Raw genomic sequence first — 20,529 nt, forward strand, 5'->3', positions numbered from 1 at the left:
CTTGAAGGTTGATGATGATGAACTATCATCTCGAACTTAATTATAGCAAGTTGTGTGGGGTACTGATATGCCTAGGGTTATACTGTTTCCTAATGCTCAGATCCATCCACTCTACCTCTTAATTTGAAAGATGATGTTCAAGCTCTCTCTCTCTTTATTTTTTTATCATGACTTTTTTTTTTTCCAGGCCAGTTATTTATTCCAATGAGATAATGATTTCTTAACTGAAATGTAGATGTAGTGGATTTTTCTAAGTCTTCTAACCACTCTGCAACTTTTGACACTCTTAATTTAACCCTTCTTCCTGGACATGTTTTCCTCCTTTGGCTTCTGTGACACTGTCATTATTTTTTCTTCCTTTCAGATTTTTCCTTCTCTTGCTGGATTATCTTCTTTCTCCTATTCATGAAGTGGGAGTATTTTCCTAAGGGTCTGATCTAGATCCTCTTTGTTTTTTCTGTATTGTCTTAGATACCTCATTACTTTTTCATGTGTTTAATTGCCATCTCCTTGCAGATGAATCCTCAGTTTTAATATCTTATCCACTGTCTTAAATTCCAGTCCTGTTTTGCCAACTTTTTGGTTATCACTACCTGGATGCCCCTTAAGCATCTCAAATTCAGCATGTCCAAGATGGAACTCGGTTTATTTTCCAAATATCTGTTCCCTTCTCCAAACTTGCCCATTTCTGCCAACTTTCAGTCATTGTCATTTCTTTATCCAAGTTTGTTACTTCAGAGTTATCTTTGAGTCTTTTACCCTCTGTTTCTTTTCTCAGACCCTCAGTCCTTCCCTTCAGTCCCCACAGTCCAGTTATTGGGCATATTTCATATTAATTCCACAACATTTTTGCAAATAGCCGTACCTGGTCTTCCTACTCATATAGCCTCTTCACTTTTTTCTGCACCATTGCAAGAGCCTCATATTTTGTCTTGCTGTCTCCAATCTCTCCTCTCCAGTCCATGTTCTCCACAGACGCCAAACTAGTTTTCCTAAAATAGAGATCCGAACATGCCGCTCCTCCTCCCCCAAGACACTTAATGGTTGTCTGTTGCCTTTATGGAATAAGATTGGAAAAATCAATGGGAGTCAGGTTGCAGATGGCTTTAAATACCAGGCTGGAGATAATCACAGGACTGCCTTTCACACGATCCCTGTCCCAATCAGATTGGTCTGCCAGCTGTTCTTTCTACTCTAGGTCTCATCATGCTCCTCCATGCCATTTTGCAAGTTATCCTCCATATCTGGATAGAATCTCTCTTTTTATTTATTTTGCTGAATTCTTAGCTTTAAAACAAATCTCAGATGCAAAAAGGCCTTTCCAAGCCCATTACTCCTCTCTAGTTATTAACACTTTTACTGTCCAGAAATGACTCATTTTTCCTTTGAATATATTTTGTTATTTCTTGCGGGTATATAGCTAGAACATCAGGTCCTTGGGATAATTAGGTAGGTGGCAGAATGGATAGAGTGCCAGGTCTGGAGTCAGAAAGGACCTGAGTTAAAACCTATTCTCAGACAATAACTAGCTGTGTGATCCTGAACATGTTACTTAACCCCGTGTGCCTCAGTTTTCTCACCAAAAGAACTGGAAAGGAAATGGCAAACGATTTCAATATCTTTGCCAAAAAAAATTCAGATGGGGTTGTATAGGGTCAAATATGACTGAAAAGACTGAGCAACAACAAAGATCTTTGAGAACAGGGCTTCATATTATTGTTATCTGTGTCCATTGGTGCCTTGCATAAAATCGGGACTTAATTTCTTGTTGAGTTCAGTTGCACTGAATGTAATTTGGACAATTCCTTTTGGCCTGCAATTCAACATTTTAAAATGGATATATCTCTGAATTTGGGTGACATATATTCACAGTTAGCTTGTTATACAGAAATTTTGAGATTTGTTCCTGCATAATCAATCTTAAGAGCCATGGAAAAATACAGAAATCATTTGCAGAACATAAAGATGTCTACATACACAACATACTATTAATAGATTACCTCTAAAATAATACAACTGGGACCTAAAAGCTCTAGTCACATCTAGTGTATATATGGAGTTCATTTTAGGAAGACTTTTATACTTTTTACTTATATTGATTATATTTATCCACTAAGTGAATCTCCATGTATTATTTTGTGGTAGAGGTTTTTTGTCTAGATATACACCCCCCCCCCCACATATATATAAATCATAAACCTCTGTGTGCTTGCGTGCGTGTGTGTTTGTGAGTGTGTGTGTGTGTGTAAATAGATTTTTGTTTTTCAGTCATTCAATTATGTCTAACTCTTTATAACCACATGGACTATGACTTTCCAGGTCTTTCTTGTCTTCACTATCAAAGTCTGTCCAAGTTCATGTTTGTTGTTTTCATGATACCATCCATCAATTTTCATCCTCCACTGTCTCCTTTACTATTCCTAACAGCAGGGTCTTTTCCAGTGAGTCACATCTTCTCATTATGTGGCCAGAATGTTTTAAGCTTCAGTTTCAGTACTTGACCTTCTATTGAGTAGCCTGAATTATTATCTTTAAGTACTGACTGATTTTATTCCCTTTGTATCTCAAAGAACCTCAAAAGTCTTCTCTAGCAGTACGATTTTATATATTTTTTATGTACAAAAAATTTTAAATCCATTAATGATATATATATATATATATATATCACATATAATTTTCCAATTTCTAATAATGTTCTAAAACTGCCATTTAGATGGAACTGCCCTTCACTGTTGCCACTCAATGTAGTGTTCTTCAAATTTCTGAATTAAGATTTGGCATATTTGTTTTGGGGATTTTAATTTTTGATTCTCTTAATTAAAGGGTAGATTTTACATGCCTTCAGGTTTATTTTGAGAAAATTTTTTTAGCCCTAGTAAGATCTTTACATCACCTTATTGCACATCTAATAACATGCTTTAAATCATAGAGATAGCCACAAAAATTTATTTGGGGCAGAGCTTTTTCACAAAGTATGTCTAGCCTTTTGAAATAGCTGCTCTCATGCTATTTTATTGGTAATTACATTTCTGGCTTCATTTGAAATTTTAACTTTACTTTTTGGTTATTGGTTTGTATGGGCAACTTATATGAAATTCCTGCATTTCCAGAGTGTACAAAAAGTAGGAAAATATTATTCTTCCCTCACTTTAGTAGAAAAAGTAAGATTAGTGAGAGTCATTTCTATAAGGCAAATTGCTAAATTGTATACTATATGTGAACTTTTTCTTGTTGGCTGTAGTAAAATTGTCCTGAACAGAATTGCTTTTTCTTTTACTATTTATTAATTGTATCAACATGTGGCTTAGTGGTAATTTTTTACATACAAATATTTCTTTGTTGATACATCTCCCTTGCTCCATTAGTCTATTTTTTATACCATTAACTTTGAGTTTAATGTAGTTTCCCACCTCTAGTGTATTCATTTTTCCCCTCAATATTTTATTTTTCCAAATACATGTAAAAATAGTTTTCAGAATTCAAGTTTGTAAGATTTTGTGTTCCAATTTTTTTTTCCCCTTCTTTCCTTTCCCTCCCCTTTCTCCTACAATTTGATGTAGGTTATACATGTACAGTGCTTTTAAACATATTTCCATATTTGTCATGTTGTACAAGAAAAATCAGAGCAAAAGGGAAAAAACCAAGAAAAAACAAAATGAGAAAAAAAGGTGAAAATACTATACTTTGATCCACATTTGGTCTCCATAGTTTTCTCTCTGGATGTGAATGGCTTTTTCCATATTGAAATTGTCTTGGATCACTGCATTGCTGATAAAGAGCCTTAAGAATACCATAGTTGATCATCATATAATTTTGCTGTTACTGTGTACAGTGTTCTCCTGGTTCTGCTCACTCAACATCAGTTCATGTAAGTCTTTCCAGGCTTTTCTGAAATCAGCCTGCTTATCCTTTCTTTCTTTTAGAACAATAATATTCAATTACATTGATATACCATTAACTACCAACTAATTACCCAACTAATGGGTATCCACTCAATTTACAATTCCTTGCCACTACAAAAGGAACTGCTACCAACATCTTGGCATTTGTGGGTCCTTTTCCCTCTTTTATAATCTCTTTGGGATACAGTATTGCTGGATCAAAGGGTATGTACAGTTTTTTAGCCCTTTGGATATAGTTTCAGATTCCTCTCCAGAGTGGTTGGATCATTTCACCTCACCACCCCACCAATAAGTGCATTTGTTTTATAATTTTAAAATTGTCTTTTGTTCATTGTCTATATTATTCAGGAATCAATGATTTCTTGTCCAGCTGCTTCTGCCTTTTTTAGCAATTTTTAAAAAGTATGTATTTTTATACACAATCTGAAAAAAAGTATATTAAAGAGACTTTTAATTACTTTTATGTAACAGAACAAATTATTAAAGAATTATTTAAAATTTTAGTAAGGACTCTATTCATATATATATTATATATATTAACTTATATATCATATATCTATTATATATATTAACTTATTTTGGGTCCTTGGAATCAGATTAGGACATAGAAATCTAAGGTCCCTTCAATAATTGGATAATTTCAGGTGTTTCCAATTAAATTTCTTAAATTATCCAAAATAAGCTTACTATGAAAATTCTTTGGTTACTGGGAACTTCCATTAAATCATAATTTGTTTGTTTAATATTTTTAATGCTAATGCCCTGTATGCTCTTAGTAGATATTTGATTGAGGTAGAAAATTGCCTTGTGCTAGCAAAACTTAAGTTTCCATAGAGGAAACTCAGTTTCTTGGACAGAAGAAAAAGTATTAATCAAGTCAGTTGGCAAGTACCTTGGAAGTCTTTGGTTTAGCTCAGACCTGCTGCATTATTTCCATCTACATATTATATTTCGGGAAAAAAAAATCCATCCTTTATTTGAATACCTTTAGTAGCGAATTCCCATTTTATTTTAGACAGCTTTGTTAGGAACTTAATCCTTATTTCGAACTAAAATTTGCCTTATAGCATCTGCACATTAGTTCAGTACTGGAGATCCTAGAGATAAATTTATCCTCTTCTACAAGATAATCCTTCAGAATTTCGAAAACATTAATTATGATCACACTAAAATTTCTGTTATCACTTTCTTCAACCAGACCGGCCAAAATAGAGGACAACTAAAATGTTTTTTGCTCTAGATGTTATTAATGTAGCCCCAAGATATGTTAATGTTTTTGGCAACCAGGTCATACTGACGAGTGAGTGCATTGGTATAAGTATTATTGTGTATTAAAGAAAATCCACCCAGAATTTACTTGGTATAGTCTAGAAACACTAGTGTTTGTTTAATGTCTTTAAGATAATCTGTCTTTGTCATTTATACACAAATGAGAAAACCTAGTCATTTAATGGCTAGTAAAGGTGGGTAAGTTAATGATAATAATTTTTCCTGTGCTGTCCTATATTTTCAATCCATCTTAATTTTTTTCTTGCCTTTTTTGATTATATGTTCTTTTAATCTCATTGTATGCTCTTCTTTCTACCCTCCTCCCCTTCTCCTGTCAAGTATATTATTAAGGAGAGGCCAGACTGTTAAAAGATTTAGGGGATGATATATATCAAAAGACAATACGTCTTACTGATCTTAGCTTTTTTCCTCAAAAAGAGACCTTTATCCAATATCTTCATTATTGTCTACCTTTTCCTTACTGGTCATGTAGTATTGGAATAATTTTTGATAATCTCCTTTTTTCCTCCATATCTCTATCACCAAGTTTTTTGTCATTTTTTTCTTAATGCTGTTTTATGATCATTCTTAATTATCTGGGCTTAGAACCTTCAAGTTATCTTTATCTTTTCATTATTCTAGCATATCATTAATCACTGAACATTGTATGCTTTTTTCCCCCAATCTCTTTCTTTTAGTTCATACTACTCTTCTTCATTTCTTTAGAGAATTTACTGATCTCTTTGCATTTAAGGCATTGTCTTGTCAATAGAGAATATATACAAAGATGAATATAATAAGATATAATATAATATAATAAGATTATTTCTTGCCCTTTAGGAATTTAAAATAGAGTACATGCTTCCATATGTATATACGTTTATGACACTTTTATTAAATATTTATATTGGTAATAATATTGTCATTAAGACTTCTTGTAATTATTTAAGGAACCAAAATTTTCATTTTTGACAGATTTAATTTTAGTTTCTTAATTACTTTCTGCTGCAGAATTTGGATATTAAACTTAAGATAAAAATCTATAAACTTTTGTTGTCAGCAAATTTATTTTATAAGATTGAATATGTACATTCACATAAAATAGTAATTTTTCTACTACATCTATTTGGAAAAATAAAATACTATTGAAAATAAAAAAATAATTTATTGGTAAGGCAACCCTGTTAATTTTCTTTTTTCCTCCTCAGTCTTCATGAAGAAATCAGTGATTTTTATGAGTACATGTCTCCTAGACCTGAGGAAGAGAAAATGCGAATGGAAGTGGTGAATAGGATAGAAAATGTTATTAAGGAGCTTTGGCCCAGTGCTGATGTGAGTAATTGCCTAGAATTCTTTAGTATCTCTAAACAAAATTTCTGTTCTTTTTGTTTTTAAAGATAAATAATAATTGTTGTATCACTATTTTAGAGTAGATATCTTATAACATGCAAATTCACAAACAAAAGTGTGCTCATTTAGCTTTGCTTGCTTAACATTTAATCAGTTTAACAGTTTTCTACTGTCTTTAGAATTTGAATTTTAAAGTTATTTTCATTGAGTTGAGAAATTTTTTAGTCATGTTTTTTAGCTTCAATATATTAAATAGTAACTTCCAAGAGGAAAACTAATTTAAGAAATCCTTAATGTAATAGAAATAAAGCATTTCCTATTTGAACATATTTTGATTTTGCAGCTGCTTTATTTATTTCTCTAATTCTAATTACCTATAGACAAGTGAACAAATGACAATTGATATTGGTAATTGATATTCCCAATGATAATTGTGAATTCATTTTCTGAATTAAAGTGTTCCAAAAAGCTCTCTATTTTGTGCTGTTTGAGGATCTTAAATGAGTATGTAGGGAAATAGTTCTAGTTCTTCCTCCAGGAAGATTCTAGTTTTTTTCCTCCAAAAAATATAAAACTATTTCTCCCCAAATATTGACCTTTATAACTTCTTTATTGTATTTATTGTATTTTTTGGTTAGTAAAAATGTTTTTTCTTTCAAAGATATCAAAAGTTATCTTTCAAGGCTATATTTCTTAGTTAAATGAATGTGAAGAAGTAATTTATTTGCTGAATGACCATTAGTGATTTTTTTCTTCCTTCCATCTTCTTGTAACACCAACCTCATATCCTTAACCCTCAAATTCCAAAAATAAAAAATGAAAGCTAAGGGAGCTTCCCACTCCCCCCAATTCTTTATACCTTAACCATTAAATTCCAAAAATAAAAAAATAGAAAATAAAAGCTATGGGAGCTTTTTTTTTTTTTTTTTTTTTTCCATTCTTATACTGGTTAGGAATTTTTAAAAAATAATTTTTCCTATTTTTCTTCCCCCTTATTTTCTTTTTTAAAAATTGCAATATTTTATTATATTCCCTTTTTAATTTCATCATATTACCTTTCTGACCAATTTTGCAAATTCCATTCAAAAATACTAAGTATCTTTTCTCCAGCATTCTGTCTAGTCTTGATCTCAACATTGAAACCTAAATTTTGTTTACTCTTCATGATGATGATTATGACACATTGCACAACCACTTCACCAGTATCTCCTAAATCAAAAAGATTGTTGGGAGATGAGATTTTAGGAATAGAAGGAAACTTGTAGTGCAGGTTGACATGTAAAAATAGCAATGGATTCTTAAACTAAAGGATATATGGAATCAAATCTCATCTGCGTCTGTAACCTCAGAAAAGTTACTGTAAAGGGAAAGATTTGATCTAGAGAGCCTCTGAGGTCTATTCTAGTTCTTGATCTCACAATGTCTAGCTCTGGAATCTATCCATTCCTATAAATTCCTTTTGACATTATGCATTGTGCATTATAATCTGTGTATGATAATTCTTATTCCCATCATGTTGGTAATGGAAAGATTAATATAAAAAGAACAAAATCAGAGTTGTTCTATGTCTTTATATTTTCTAGGCATTCTTATAAGGGAACAGTTTGAAGTTGTATAAGGGAACAGTTTGAAGTTGTAAGAATTGTTTAGACAGATGCTTAATGTTCATTTATCTCTGTAGTTATAGAATGTTGCTTAATTTTGACACCTTTAATGATTTGGGGGAATACATTTCATTCAGGAAATAAGAAAAATGCATTTTTAACAGATAGTATCTAGTATTCCAATACTTTGACATATTTGTCTTATGATTCTTTTCTAAACTTGAGGCAACTCTTGTTGAAGCAGAGAACTCCCGATGAGGTCTCAGTTGTACAGATTTTAACTCCAATAATAAGCTGCAAACTGTGGCTGAGAATTAGGTCAGTGTATTCAAGTTATAGACTGAGCTATTTCAGCCAGTTGAGTTGGAATATAATAATAATTTAATTACAATGCAAAATGTTTTTATCACAAAGCTCTGCTTAAACATAATGTAATATGATTATTCTCTTATTGCTTCTCTATTTTATTTAATTCATTTAAAAAAATCTATTATTGTTTTTGGAGTTTTGTTTTTTTTTAAAATAATATCTTTCCCTACCCTTATCACCAATATTGGACTGTCTTTTAGTAATGAAAGGGAAAAAAAAAAACAGTTTAAGCAAAAAAGATCCAAAAAAATGCCTATGTAAATGTCTAACAATAAATTTAATACCAGAGTAGTTAGCTACTTGATTTTTGGAAGGGAACAAGTAACATTTTGAAAAGACTAAAAGCATTCTAATGTTAAACTTTTCTGTGTCTTATGAATGAAACTTTTACAGGCCAAGTCAAATTTTCTTGGATTTAATGGGGACATTGAAAAAATTCAAATGTCACTGACAAGAATTATAAAATATTCTTGCGACTCAAATCTTATTTTATGTAGGTGCCTAATAACAATTGACATTTGTGTAATGAGTTAAGATATGCAAAGAGCTTTATATTCATGATTTCATTCTTTCAACATATATTTCATGATTTCAACCCTGTGAGATAAATACAGGTACTATTATTTTATAAATGAGAAAAATGAAATCAAGTGTGTGTATGATTTACCTAAGATTGTAAAGGGAATAGAGATGAGTTTGGAACCCGTCTTCTGATTCCAGATTAGTTCTTTTTTTGACATATTCTTTTGCCTCCCTAATTAAGATCCAAACCCAAATTTCTTGTGATAACTTAACATTATGTGCTATAAGTTTTAGCAAACTATTTATTTAAAGCAGCTTTTTGTGCACTGCTAAAAAATACCAGTTAGGTAGTGAAAATTATTTTTTTGCATCAATTTTAGTATGTTTCCAATGATACTTTATGATTATTTGTTTCTATTTTTCAGGTCCAGATATTTGGAAGTTTTAAAACTGGATTATATTTACCTACCAGGTTTGTAAATGTTAGAAGTTTTATAATACAAAATATTTTACAAATGATTATAGTGTTCTTTTTGTTTTTTTTCTCTGTACAAATTCATATATCAAAAAGCAAATAATTATATGTTTTTGGTGATATGTTTGTGTGTGTGTGTGTGTGTGTGTGTGTGTGTGTGTGTGTATTTCACCCTAATATATTTTATATATATATATATATATATATATATATATATATTTTTTTTTTTTATATATTTATATATATATTTTATATATATTTATATATATATTTTATATATATATATCACTCTAAAATTTTTTTATTATGAAATGAAAATAGTAAATACAACTGTTTCAAAATTCAAAAAAAAATTTTCAAAACCCTCCATAATCTGCCCTGCCTTCCTACCTTTCCGGTCCTCTTATACCTTACACCCCCTTCCCCACATATATTTTGACCCAGTGACACTGACCTTTTTACTGCTTCTCACACCAGATGTTCTGTCTCTCACCCCATAGAATTTTCTCTGCCTGTCTTCATGCATGGAATGCTATCCTTCCTCATTTCCTTTCTTGTTTTTTTCAAGTCTCAGTTAAAGTCCCACTTCTCATCTATAGGAAGACTTTCCCAATCCCTCTTAATTCTAGTACTTTCCATGTTGATTTTATTTTCCATTCTGTATATAACTTGCTTGTACAGTTATTTGTATGTTCTTTCCTTTGAGTTCCTTGAGAACAGAGATTATCTTTTGCCTTTCTTTGTATCCAACATTCAGCACAGTGTCTGACATATAGTGCTTACTAAATGTTTATTGATTGACTGATCTCAGCAACTTACTTGTACCAGAAAAAGAGCTCTACTGCAATATACAGTCATCTAATATGTACTTAAAGATCCTTAGTGAAATGCAAACTGTTAAAATCCAATCCACTTTCAGAATGAAATTATTTTTCCCCTCTCTGAGGCAATTGGGGTTAAAGTAACTTGCCATGAGAATAATACCAGGTCATACAGCTAGGAAGTGTTAAGTGTCTGAGGTCAGATTTGAACTCATGTCCTCCTGATTTCAGGGCTGGTGCTTTATCCACTGCACCGCCTAGCTGCCCCCTCAGAATGCAATTCTTGACAAGTTTTTCCTGATATCAAACCTAAATTTGATTTTCTGTAACTTCTGTCCTTTGCTATTCATTCTGTCCTGTGGGGCCAAATAGGATGAATAAAATTCCTCTTTAATGTGAGAGCTCTTTAAGACACTTTAAAGACAGATCTACAGTCCTTGAATCTTCTCTAGACTGAATGTTTCCATTTCATTTAAATGATTGTTATAGATTCAAGGCCCTTTATCCTCCTGATTGTCCTCCTTTAGATGACTGGAAAGAGTACTTCTCAGTATAGATTTTAAGATCACATTAATTTTTTTTGACTATTGTATTCCATTATGGACTAAAACTGAACTTGAATTCTAACAAAACTTCTAGATGATTTTTAAGAAAAGCTTCTGTTTAAATGTTCTTTCCCGGTATTGTTTTTTTTGGAGTTGATTTTTTGAACCCAAGAATATACAGTCATCCCTGGTAAGTTTCATTTTGCTAAATTTAGTCCAACATTTTAACCTGTTGAGATTTTTTTTCAATTTTGACTTTGCTTTTGTGTTATTTTAATTATCCCCCTCCCAGTGTCATATCATGTATACATATGATGAGCATGCTATATGTGTCTTTGTCTTCATCATTGGTAAATGTGCGCAGTAGCATAAAGTCAAAAACAGAACCTTGGGGAGTGGAGATTTAATAACTATGTTTGAATTCACAAGTACTTGAATGGCCAATTTTACTGTCATCTAGTCCAGTGATGTCAAACTCAAGTAGAAAGACTTCTAAATCATGTAATCAGAATCCCCTATTGACTTAGAAAACTACATATTAACATTATCAATGTTCTGTTGTATTTTTATTTTGTTAAATATTTCCCAGTTACATTTTAATGTTTCTGACCCACTCTGGAGGGTTTGTGTATATTTGATATCTCTGATTTAACGTACATCTCTCATTTTTTTCAACAATAATAACATGAGATACTTTATCAAGTTCTTTTCTCGATGAAATCAGTCTGGTTCTTTGTGATCACCACTTTCTTTTTTAGATGTTAAGTAATAATTTCCTTAATAATACTTTGTAGAATTTTGCCAGGAATCAAAGTTAGCTTACCTATTTTGCCAAACTGGCTTTCCCCCTTTTCCAAATATTGATATGCTTCTTCATTCCCTTAGTATCTCATTTGCTGTCTATCAGATATTGATAGAGGTTCAGCAGTCATATTTACAAGTTTTTCTAGTACCAAGAATGTAATTATTTTGATGGGTTTTGAATTTGTTAAGAGCATTTAGGTGCTATTTTATTATCTATTTGTATTCAATATTAACTTCCTATTAAACATTAGTTCTTTCCTTTCTAGACCAAAGACTGTTCTTAGCAAAAAAAACCCCAAAAGCTCTGCTTTCTATCTTGTAAGTCATTATCCTATCCACTCTGAACAATTGGATCTTTCTCTTCCCTCCTCCCAAAGTAACTACAGCAAAACAACAATCCTCCTCCCCTGCTTGTTGTTTGTCCTTAGTTTTCCTTATCAATGTCATCTAAAATTGAACCATAGAATTTCAGACAGTGTTTTTATTGTGACCATGTCACATTTTTATATTCATCCTTTATATTTACTCACCTTGGATTCTATATTCTGGACACATTTTTTAAAAGTTGAAATCAAAAAAATTCTCTATGCATCTGTATTTGCATTGTTCTCTTAAGTTCTGGTGCCAAACTCACAATTGCTGACCCAGGCCAGAATCAGATTAAAATATATATAATTGGGAAATATTTAACAAAATAAATGAAAGTACAGTAGAACATAGCTAATGTTAAATATGTTCAGGGATTCGTATGTATGGTCCCTGTTTTGTTTGAGTTTGACATCACTGTTTTAAGACATCTCCTGTTTTTCCTCTGTTGAAATTTTTTCCTTTGTTTTGAGAATTTTATTCTTGAGATGTTCCCATCCCTCTCCTTTTCCTCATTCCCTCTCCACTACTTCTCATTATCTTATCCATTTTTCCTTTGAATCCTTTGGATTCTTCTTTCTAAAAATGTGGGAAGCATATCAAACTATGCTTGCATTTTTTTCTTTCAAATGATGAGTTCACCTTTTTACAATTTTCATTACTTTAATCTCTGAAATTGGTCAACAAGCATTTATTAAGTGCTTATTATGTGTCTGGCCTTGTATTAAGAACTGGAAATATAAATAGGGGCAGAAGGAAGGACCATTTCTGTCCTCAAGGAGTTTACATTCTAATGAGGGGAGACTACATAAAAAGCAGATCAGAGAGGGAAAAGGGGAAGAGGAACTTAGTGCAGGGGCATTATTGGTTTCTTCACTTTTTTGAAAGAGTGAAATTATCATTAAATCAAATGAAGTGGTCAGCTGTTCAGCTTTTGAAAGAATAGGAGCTCTAGCAGAGAATTGTATAATTGGATTTCTCCTTCAGAACTATATAAATCTTTTGTACCATAGCATATCCTCTTTCTGGGTATACCCCAGTGCATTCTGCCATGTGCCTGCCATCTAATTACTCAGTGCTAATCCATTGGTATCTTCCATTTCTCCCAGCATGTTTATCCTCATTCCTATCCTGTTTCTTTTGAGTAAGTTATATCTGTCCAAAATGGGCAACTAGGTGTTAAATCCTGAATAGAAAGTACTGGGCTTAGCATCAGGAAGATAAATCTTCCTGAGTTTAGATTTAGTCTCATATACTTATAAGCTGTATGACCTGGGTAAGTCACTTTAACCCTGTTTGCTTCAGTTCTTTATATGGAAAATGAAGAAGGAAACAGCAAATCACTCCAGCATCTTTGCCAAAAAAAGCCGGAAGAATTGGACACAACAGAAAAACAATTGAATCTAGAACAATATTCCAGTCATGGGTCTCATTCTAAACCTTATAATCATGGGATCAAATTTGCCTGCTTCTATTAGCACCACTAGCTTACTTTGTTGCTTCAATGTTGGGCATATTTGTATATAGACTTTTGAGGTTTTGACACTGCCTTCTGTGATCTTTTGTGGTGTTGACTGCTCTTCTTACTTTGTAGCTTCATTCTATTGTGTAGCTTGATAATTGGAACTTATTTACCCTCCTACCTTCACTGCCACATCCTGTTCCTAACCCATCATTTTTAATCTAAATACCATTTGATGATATTTATATGACACTAAGCATTCTTTATATTAGTTTTGTGTGTATTTCATCACAGACCAATAGTCTTTTATTCTATCTTCTTAATCAGCTGTTCACTTCCCAGATCATTTTTTCTAGTTTGCATTCCTGGTTTTCAATGGATACTAGTGATGATAAACTTCACCTTTGTTCCTATGGTCTTCAGATTTTTTCCCAAGATTTTCTAATCTTTAGCAATGCTTTCTAGGTTTCTTTTAGTATCTTTTTTGCCCGTGTGAACCACTAGAAATGGATAATAGTCATCCATTTTGACAATTTTTAGGAGAACTCTTCCTTACACTTTTCATACATGCCCTGAGGAAAGTACCAGACCTTTCATTTCAAATTGCTGCTTCAGCATTCAGGAGGAGCTGAATCACCAGGCACCAGTACTCTTTTCTTCCGATTTCACTCTCATTAATGGATGATTTCTTACTGATAAAATCTGTAGATTCCCAGCATGTTCTTTGGAATAGAGATGATGTTTCTTCATCAAGAATATCCAGCCTCACTGAATTTTAGCTACAGATATATGATGGTCTTTGTAATGTAACTTTTTATTTTGCTTTAAAAAATTTTGTTGTTCATTCATTTCAGTTATTTCTGACTCTTGAAGAGACTGGAGTGATTTGCAATTTCTTTTTCCAGATTATTTTCTTTTTTTCTTTTAAAAATTTTTAAGTAGTAATTTTATTTTTCTAAATACATAAAGTTTTTAACATTCATTTTTGTAAAACTTTGTGTTCCAAATTTTTCTCCCTCACCTCCCTTTTCTCCAAGACAGCAAGCAATCTGATATAGGTTAAATATGTGCATTTCATTTAAGCATATTTGTAATATTGTTCAAGAAAAATCAGGTCAAAAGGGAAAAACATCAGGAGAGGGAAAAAACCACCAGCAAACAAAAAACAAAAGGTGAAAATACTATGCTTTGATCCATATTCTGTCTCCATAGTTCTCTTTGGATGCAAATGGCATTTTCCATTCCAAATCTATTGGAATTGCCTTGAATCAGCTCATTATTGAAAAGAGCCAAGTCCATCAGAGTTGATCATCACATAATCTTGCTGTTGCTGTGTACAGTGTTCTCTTGATTCTGCTCAGTTCACTCAGCATCAGTTCACGTAGGTCTTCACAGGCTTGATTTGAGCTCAAAAAAATTCATCTTCCTGACTTCGGACCTGGCATTTTATCCACTATGCCATCTACTTGACCTATTTTTAAATTTATATTCCCACCTCTTTCACCCTCTTTGCAAAAACAAAAAAAATCCCAAACAAATTAGAACTTTAGTACTAGATATACATAGGCAAGCAAAACAAATTCCAGAATTGTCCATGTTCATAATGTCTTATTCTGCATTTTGAGTCCATTTCATTTGACAGGAAGTGAATAACATTCTTTATCCTTTGTCCTTTTCAAGTCTATAAGGTTGTTTATTTGTTTTTTTAATAGTAATTTCCATTATGTAAATTGTTCTGCTTCTACTCACTTCACTATGTATCAATTTGTACTGTTTTCCCATAGCCCTCCAACATTTATCATTTTTCTTTTTTTTTTTTTTATTAACTTTGTTAATCTGATGATTGGAACCTCTGAGAGTTGTTTTAATTTTTTCTAATTATTCATGGTTTAGAATTTGTTTTCATAAGATTGTTGATAACTTAGATTCTTCATTGTTATATAGCTTAAATTCTTCATTTGAGAATTTCCCATTCATATCTTTTTTTTTTTTTTTTACCATTCATGCAAATAGCTTTTATTCATGCAAATTTTGAATCATTTCCAAGCCTTTTAAATTCATTCATCTGTCCACCCATGTATGTTTGTACTTAGTGAGAAACCCCAATTTTTTTTATTTTTTTATTTTTTTTTTTGCTTCTGATAATCTAGAGCAGGAGTTCTCAAACTACAACCCGCGGGCCAGATGTGGCCTGCTGAGGGCATTTATGCGGCCTGCCAGGTTATGGCAAATGGGCTGAAGGGCGGAGACAAAGCGTGATTTTTTGTTTTTACTATAGTCCGGCCCTCCAACAGTCTAAGGGACAGTGAACTGGCCCCCTATTTAAAAAGTTTGAGGACCACTGATCTAGAGGATGGTGAGGTCTTAAGCTCTCATTCAGTCTTATCTTCTAGGAGAAAGAGTCCTTTGGTTGGGGCAGGAGTGTAAATGTTTTTAACAGTGAAGATTATTGCAAAACTTGATGCTTTCCATAACTGTGAAATCCTCAGCCTTATTTTATAAATTGTTATGTATTGTTTTCACTGCACATCTCCTAACCACTTTTTATAATTGATATTTTTATCTCTTACTTTGACAATCATATATTTAATCTCCTTGTCTTTTATTTCAACAACTTGACAGATACATCCCTTTCTCACTACCTTCTTAATTTGTTTTACCGAGTTGCTTTTTCTTTAATCCTACTTTCCTTTCTAAAAAACTTTGTTTACTTTGTGATGAAATTCTTCTTCAATTCGACCCTTTCTTCTTTAGGTCAAGTTGTTTTCCTTCAATTTTTCCTTAAACTCTCCCAACTTTCCACTTCTTGAATTAAAATTTAGACCTTCAAGTTCATATTCTTCCACATAATTATAATATCTTCTTATAAAGCTTACTTAGCTCCTTCTATAACTCTTTCACCCTTTTAAGTGTGAATCACACAACCTTCTTTGTGAAGAAATAAAAAATAAAACTTGTTCATTTGACATCTACCTGATTTTCCTATAGGAATCTTTAAGATTGCCATGTAAACAATGGATACTTATCTTTCCTTTAAAACCTTTCTCCTCCTCCAGATGTCCTTAAGTGTGTTGACAGAACATCATGATCCTTTCAGTCTCTCAGGTTTATTATCTTGGGATCATTTGAATTTTCCTTCTATCTCCAGGGTATAATAGATAGGAAGGTGCTGAACTAATAATTTGACTGTGTGGCCAAGACTAATTATATAGTCCTTCTGAGCTTCAGTTTAATTCTGAGTATAGTTATATGAGTTTTATGTGTCTTCCTGGAATTTTAAATTGTTTAAATGTACATTGGGATAATTTATAATTAGAATGCTTGAATGGGAATTAAAACAAATTTTTTTCTTCAATATTTTATCTCACCTATTTAGTGACATTGATCTTGTGGTATTTGGAAAATGGGAGAATTTACCCCTGTGGACCCTAGAAGAGGCTCTTCGAAAACATAAGGTTGCAGATGAGGATTCTGTGAAAGTACTTGACAAAGCAACTGTAAGTCCTCCTGCATTGGTTCAGTACTCTGTACCTTCTGAGGCTTGAGCGCACTTGTAGGTGCTTTCAGCATAGACAACAATTCTCAGAGAAATACTAAAGTAATTTTAATAGTGAATACAGTAAATGTCTGTTATTGCCCATTAATAGCCCTTTGAATTCCTAGGTAATTTTTAGGTACATAATGGGATCTTGAGAGCAAAACTTTTAAGAATTCCTCAAATTAGTTCAGGAGGCTAATTTGTGAATTAATATATTTTTCATTATTTATTTTTGAACAATTATATATAAATTGAAGTTTTGTAAACAAGTTGCATTGTAAATGTACCAAGGATGATAATACTTAAAACAAAAATCTCAAATGAAATTTTTGTGTGCTTTTAAAATAAATTAGCTCCATTAGAAAGTTGGGTTTTCTTAAAGGAGAAAGACCTATAATTTTTCTTTGGGCAGAGATGGTAGAGATTAGTAAATGGATCCATTTTCATAGATCTTTTATTTTAGGTTGCCTTTTAAGTTGTTACTTTAATACAGTATTCACTTTCCCAAGTGGAAGAAATGGTTTTGTTTTTGTTTTTTAATGACTGCAGCTTGAAGCTTCTGATGCCAATGAAAATGTCTTATATTTTCTTACTGGAATCATATCAGTAATGTAAAAAATAAAAAGTTCCTTGCCCATATAGGCATATAAAAATATTTGACAATGAATTAGAAAAGTAATGGTCTCAAGATAGGAATTTTAACAAAAGCTCCTATCATAAATCTGTATTTTAAAGAATGAATTAGTATAAGGATTAAAATCCTATTTTCTAGAAGAAACCTTTCCCAATTCTTGTAATTTCTGTTTAATTCCATTTTATCCTGTATAGCTTATTTGTTGTCCATATTTACTTTCTGTCTTCCCCATAAGATTATGAGCTCTATGAGGGGCAAGGGCAATGTCGTTTGCCTCCTCTTGTGTCCTTGGTGCTTGGCACAATGCCTGGCATATAGTGGGTGCTTAATAAATGTTTATTGATTGACTAACAAAGGATTGAAACATAAATTTGAAGAAAAAGTATTACTTGGGCTGAATACTTAGTATGTATAGTCCATAAATTATTGAATAAGACAGCTTTTAACTAGAAATTTTGTCCATGTGTTCAGTCTTCTAATCCTTAATTCCCATCCTCCTATTTTTCTTCACTATAAGTTCAACTATTTAATTATACTTTTATGTCTCTAGGTACCCATTATTAAGCTAACAGATTCTTTCACTGAAGTAAAAGTTGATATCAGCTTTAATGTACAGAATGGAGTGAAAGCCGCCCAACTTATCAAAGATTTTACCAAGGTTAGAGAATATTATTGGGAATATGGGCTTAGAAAATTACTTTTGATTTAAGTGTAGCTTATAGTAAAAATGTATCAAAAACAAATTTTTTTTTTAAGGATTCTAGTATGGTATTTATCAGAAATAATTTTGTTGAATATTGATGCTTAAATAAATGGTTAAACTGTTAACTCGAGTGGATCTTGCTGCCAAACTAGTTTCATAGTTTATTCTCCAGAAGAGCTTTCTTTAAAATTGAAGAAGCCCTTGTCATCTCTCCTTTGGACAATTGCAATAAATTCCAACATTCTCCTTCTCTGTTCAGTCTCCTTATATTGCTCCACAGGTTTGGTCATGTCATTCTCCTCTCAAGAAGCTTCAGTGAGTCCCTATTACTTTTGGGATAAAAGTCCTTAACAATTTATTCTCAACTTCTCTTTTCAAACTTATTTCACATACTTCTCCTCATACCCTCTACTTTCTCTGCAGAGGAACCTATTTGCTTGTTCCCCATATAAGATATTCCCTCTCCTATAGTCTATGCTTCTGTATAAGCTGTTCATCCTTCTTGCAATGTTCTTCCTTGTTTCTATTTCTTGGGATATTTATCTGATTTCAAGACTTGCTTAAGTGCCCTGTTGTCAAAGAAACATTCTGTGACAATCCCTGTCTCCAGACATCAATGTTATCTTCCTACTTAAATTATCATATATTTATTTTGTTCATATTTTATGTTTACTTTTGTATAAGTTGATTCTCCCTGAGGAAAAGCTCAGGTTCTCAAGGGCAGAGATTTTTGTTCTTCTTTGCCCTTTGTCATTTAGCAAAGACTTATGCATAAGTCAATGTTTGTTAAATGAATGAATAAATTACTAATGAATTTCACCACCTTCATTCTCTCTCTTGATGGTGAAAACTGAGTTGGCAGAGGCCTCTATTTCCCTACTTTCATGGAGGTAGATGCTTACATCGTTCCATTTAAATGGTATCCATTTACTATATATAGCTTTTTATAATTTACAAAGAGATGTCAATATTGGGTATCTCCATTTTATAAAAAAGGAGACTCTTAGAGAAATTGATTTTTATCTACAGTCCCATAATAAATATATGTTACATCCTGGAACCCAGGACTTCTGACACCAAATTCCATGCTCTTTTTATGTTGTTAACTTATTCCAGAATTTAATTTCCCAAGTCAAATTTATTTAGTTTTTCAACCAAATATTTTTTCTTGTGATAGTTCTTGAGTCTATTTTCCTTAGTTTTTTTAGAGAAAAATTTGGCTATTTTCTCTTCTTAGCCTTTGTGTGTTTCAGGTATTTTGTGACATTTAAATCAAACCTTTAGGCTTTTCTTCTTCAGTGGTCTTCAATAGCTCTTCTTTAAAAAACAAATTCTTTCTATTTATATTTTATGTTTCTACAACTTGTTTTTGCAATTCAGGGTAGCTAAATTTGGATTTGCCTGTTGAGTACAACATAATTTTTAATATATCATAATTTTTTAAAAATACCTCTTTGCATTTGGAATTGTAATTCCAAATTAATTGTAATTGTAATTGGATTGACTGTAATCTAAGTAAAACAGTTTCTTGAAATTCTGCCAATTCAGTTTTTTGGAATGCCTAGAATTTTCACCAAAATTTTCCATGGTCAGTATTAAATATAATGCATTCCAATAGTAGGCACTCTTATAGGTAGTTATTTGAATGATTGAGCCTACTTTGTTCTTTGGTCATTCACAAAATTCTTGAGGTTTTTATAGGAATTGATCAAAATATAACTGTGTTTCTTTTTTTCAGAAATATCCTGTATTACCTTACCTGGTTTTAGTATTGAAACAGTTCTTATTACAGAGGGACCTTAATGAAGTGTTCACAGGTGGAATTGGTTCTTATAGCCTCTTTTTAATGGCAGTCAGTTTTCTTCAGGTGAGTGATGAGGAACATTCTAAATCAATATGTGTTATAATTTCAAACATACTTATGTTTTTTAAAAATTAAACCCTAATTAGTTGTTTACATGACTGAATGTCATAAAGCTTTTTAAAAATGAACATTAAAATATGTATATATTTTAATAAATCATAGGTACTGGGAGATATTAAGAAAAAGAAAGTTTTTCTTATAAATTTTCTATTTTTGGTTCTATATAAATTTGTATGTATTTGATGATTTTCACTGAACCATTTTGCCACCTACAGATATAATCTGATTGTCATAAATTATA

The 20,529-nt window shown here is 31.9% G+C and overlaps 1 protein-coding gene across 1 annotated transcript in view; it reads left to right on the plus strand.

Moving 5' to 3' along the window:
- TENT4B (terminal nucleotidyltransferase 4B) overlaps positions 1–20,529 on the plus strand; it is a 53,438-nt gene that overhangs the window by 20,764 nt on the left and 12,145 nt on the right. The window contains 5 exon segments of the mRNA XM_074293348.1: positions 6,379–6,503; positions 9,442–9,488; positions 16,866–16,986; positions 18,212–18,319; positions 20,103–20,231. Coding sequence (XP_074149449.1) covers positions 6,379–6,503; positions 9,442–9,488; positions 16,866–16,986; positions 18,212–18,319; positions 20,103–20,231 — 530 coding nt within the window.

Source organism: Sminthopsis crassicaudata, chromosome 2, assembly GCF_048593235.1.
Source record: "Sminthopsis crassicaudata isolate SCR6 chromosome 2, ASM4859323v1, whole genome shotgun sequence".
Lineage (NCBI taxonomy): Eukaryota > Metazoa > Chordata > Mammalia > Dasyuromorphia > Dasyuridae > Sminthopsis > Sminthopsis crassicaudata.